This window comes from Sphaeroforma arctica, assembly GCF_001186125.1.
Source record: "Sphaeroforma arctica JP610 unplaced genomic scaffold supercont1.248, whole genome shotgun sequence".
Classification (NCBI taxonomy): domain Eukaryota; class Ichthyosporea; order Ichthyophonida; genus Sphaeroforma; species Sphaeroforma arctica.
The window spans coordinates 89,197-91,380 of NW_014040310.1; the positions used below are offsets into that span (position 1 = coordinate 89,197).

At 41.1% G+C, this 2,184-nt stretch overlaps 1 protein-coding gene across 1 annotated transcript in view; it reads right to left on the minus strand.

The window, feature by feature from the left end:
- The window catches only part of SARC_04439 (aminopeptidase N), a gene marked incomplete at its 5' end in the record, with an annotated part of 18,333 nt that extends 16,555 nt beyond the window's left edge, over positions 1-1,778 (minus strand). Inside the window, 2 exons of the mRNA XM_014301741.1 lie at positions 352-489; positions 1,527-1,778. Coding sequence (XP_014157216.1) covers positions 352-489; positions 1,527-1,778 — 390 coding nt within the window. The remainder of the gene's footprint in view (positions 1-351; positions 490-1,526) is intronic.
- Between the last annotated feature and the right edge of the window lie 406 nt (positions 1,779-2,184).

Here is a 2,184-nt window from a genome sequence, read left to right on the forward strand (position 1 = left end):
ATACATACATAATACATATATATATATATATATATATACATGCATATCAAGTACTAAGGACAAAAATTGGCAAAAACTATTCGTGATAAGAAAATCGTAAGATTGCTTGCTTCAATCGCGTTCATGCATATGTGCAAGTTTGTTTGCAAGTCTGTTATACGTATGCATTAAAGCTCGCATAAGTTTATCTATGTTTTCGATTGCGAATACCACCAACAACCGTTTTATGCAATCGAGCACGATGTTGTGTCTGGTGCAAAGGCTCTCTGCTACATTCTACACACGAGGATGGCTGGCTATGTGTCCCGGGTTATTAGAATAACTCTGTTGATTGATCAACACCAAACTTACCTGTTTAGATACCAGGTTGCCATTGCTTAGCATCACGGGGAACTTTTCCCTGTCAGCGTGAATGGTGGTGGTGTAGGTGCTCATCACATCAGGTCGGTCGGGGAAGTATGTAATGCGTCGGAATCCCTCTGCCTCGCACTACAGTAAGAAGCAGTACTCACAATTATTGGTAATCATAAGGAATCAATTGTATATTTGTTGATGTCATCGCAGGTGTCAGAACTACAAGCGCAATGGTGATGCTAAGTCAAAACTAAGGTAACTGATTCTGAGATGATGAGGGGTCACACTCACAATTCCCGTTAGGTGAGTGAAAAAATCTCAGTCGATAGGCAAAGTCTGTGATGGATTAGTTTTCCACGCACTGTAGAGAATTTGGGATCTTGATACTCTATTTCCAGGATCATACTATTGATGAGTTCCTTCCGTGGACGGGAGGTTACCATATATGATGATGTGCAGTGTTCTATCATGATACACTGATTTTTAGTGTGAGCTGTGATGATCCCGGCCCACTCGCACAGAAAGCAACTGGGAATAAAAAATCCCTTTCTCTTATTCCCGTGTTTAAATTTTTATCTATAGCCCCAAGGGTATGTAGATTGGGTGGCTGAGCACAAATTTCTACGGTGCTCGATAGCAAAGGACATGAATATATATGTATATTGACATTGAATTGATACATTTTGACACTGCAGACATAAGTAGGTTTTCAACCCTCCAACATGTACTTTCTAAGTTTCAAGCCCATGTTCTGCAGCTGATGGTCTGACGTGAATGTGATGCGCAAACACAAATTCACTGCTACTGCGATCAACAGGTACCCCTGAGAGAAATCAATTGATGTCTCTAAATCGGTCCTTGACACGTGGACACGCACAGACCCTTGTGGCATGGATGTGTGGCTCATTTGGTTATTCCGTGTGCCCCTCTCGTCTCGCCTTGGCTCATGTGTGTGCTGTGACTCTAATCCAAGTGCAAACCACAATTGTTTCCAACAATATCTTTATCATTTACGACACGAGCCATCAGATGTTTCAGTCAGCACAGAGGACTGCTATGCTGTAAACTCCATACAACCTTGCCTGGTGGTAGTTATCCTTCTATCTTGGATCGGTGTGATGAGCTTTCAGAACCAATTATGCACTAACCCCAGTGAAAGAATGTACACCTACCTGCGTGCAGAAGTTGTCTCCACTTTTATAAAGTCCCGCCAATTCTGTATTCTCTTTGGCATTGAATCGAGTAGTGATACGTATCTCGGCCGGTTCTGTCACATTGTGAATCGTCAGTTTGTCCTGTTCTACTTGCATTTTCGTGTCGCCACTGATTTCCTCACCGTTTATGCATACTTGTTGTAAGCTTAGGATACTCGCATCGCCATCCAAGATTAAGGATGTGGCACCTAGAAAAAAGTCACATTGCATACTATAAACGCGTCGAAAAGTAGAGTACTTTCATAGGAATTAGGGTACATACTAATCCCACTGCGATTTCCAGGCTGCATTTGTCTCGTCATATACACTATTCTAGATAAGACCATTCGTCATTGGCCGCATGTAGTTGATTGCAACAAAATATTTATAGCAAGTCATGGAATCATCATGCTACAACTCAGTGGGCATATAAAACCTCATCTGCACGCCAACGATCACTGCAGTGTGTGGCTTATAATCCTAGCCAGTATGATCGCAATCCAGCTCTTATACACAGAAGAAGAACAATAAGTACGTATGTTTAGCTAGCAATATACTTATATATATATATATATATATATATATATATATATATATATATATTGTGTGTGTGTGTGTGTGTGTGTGTGTGTGTGTG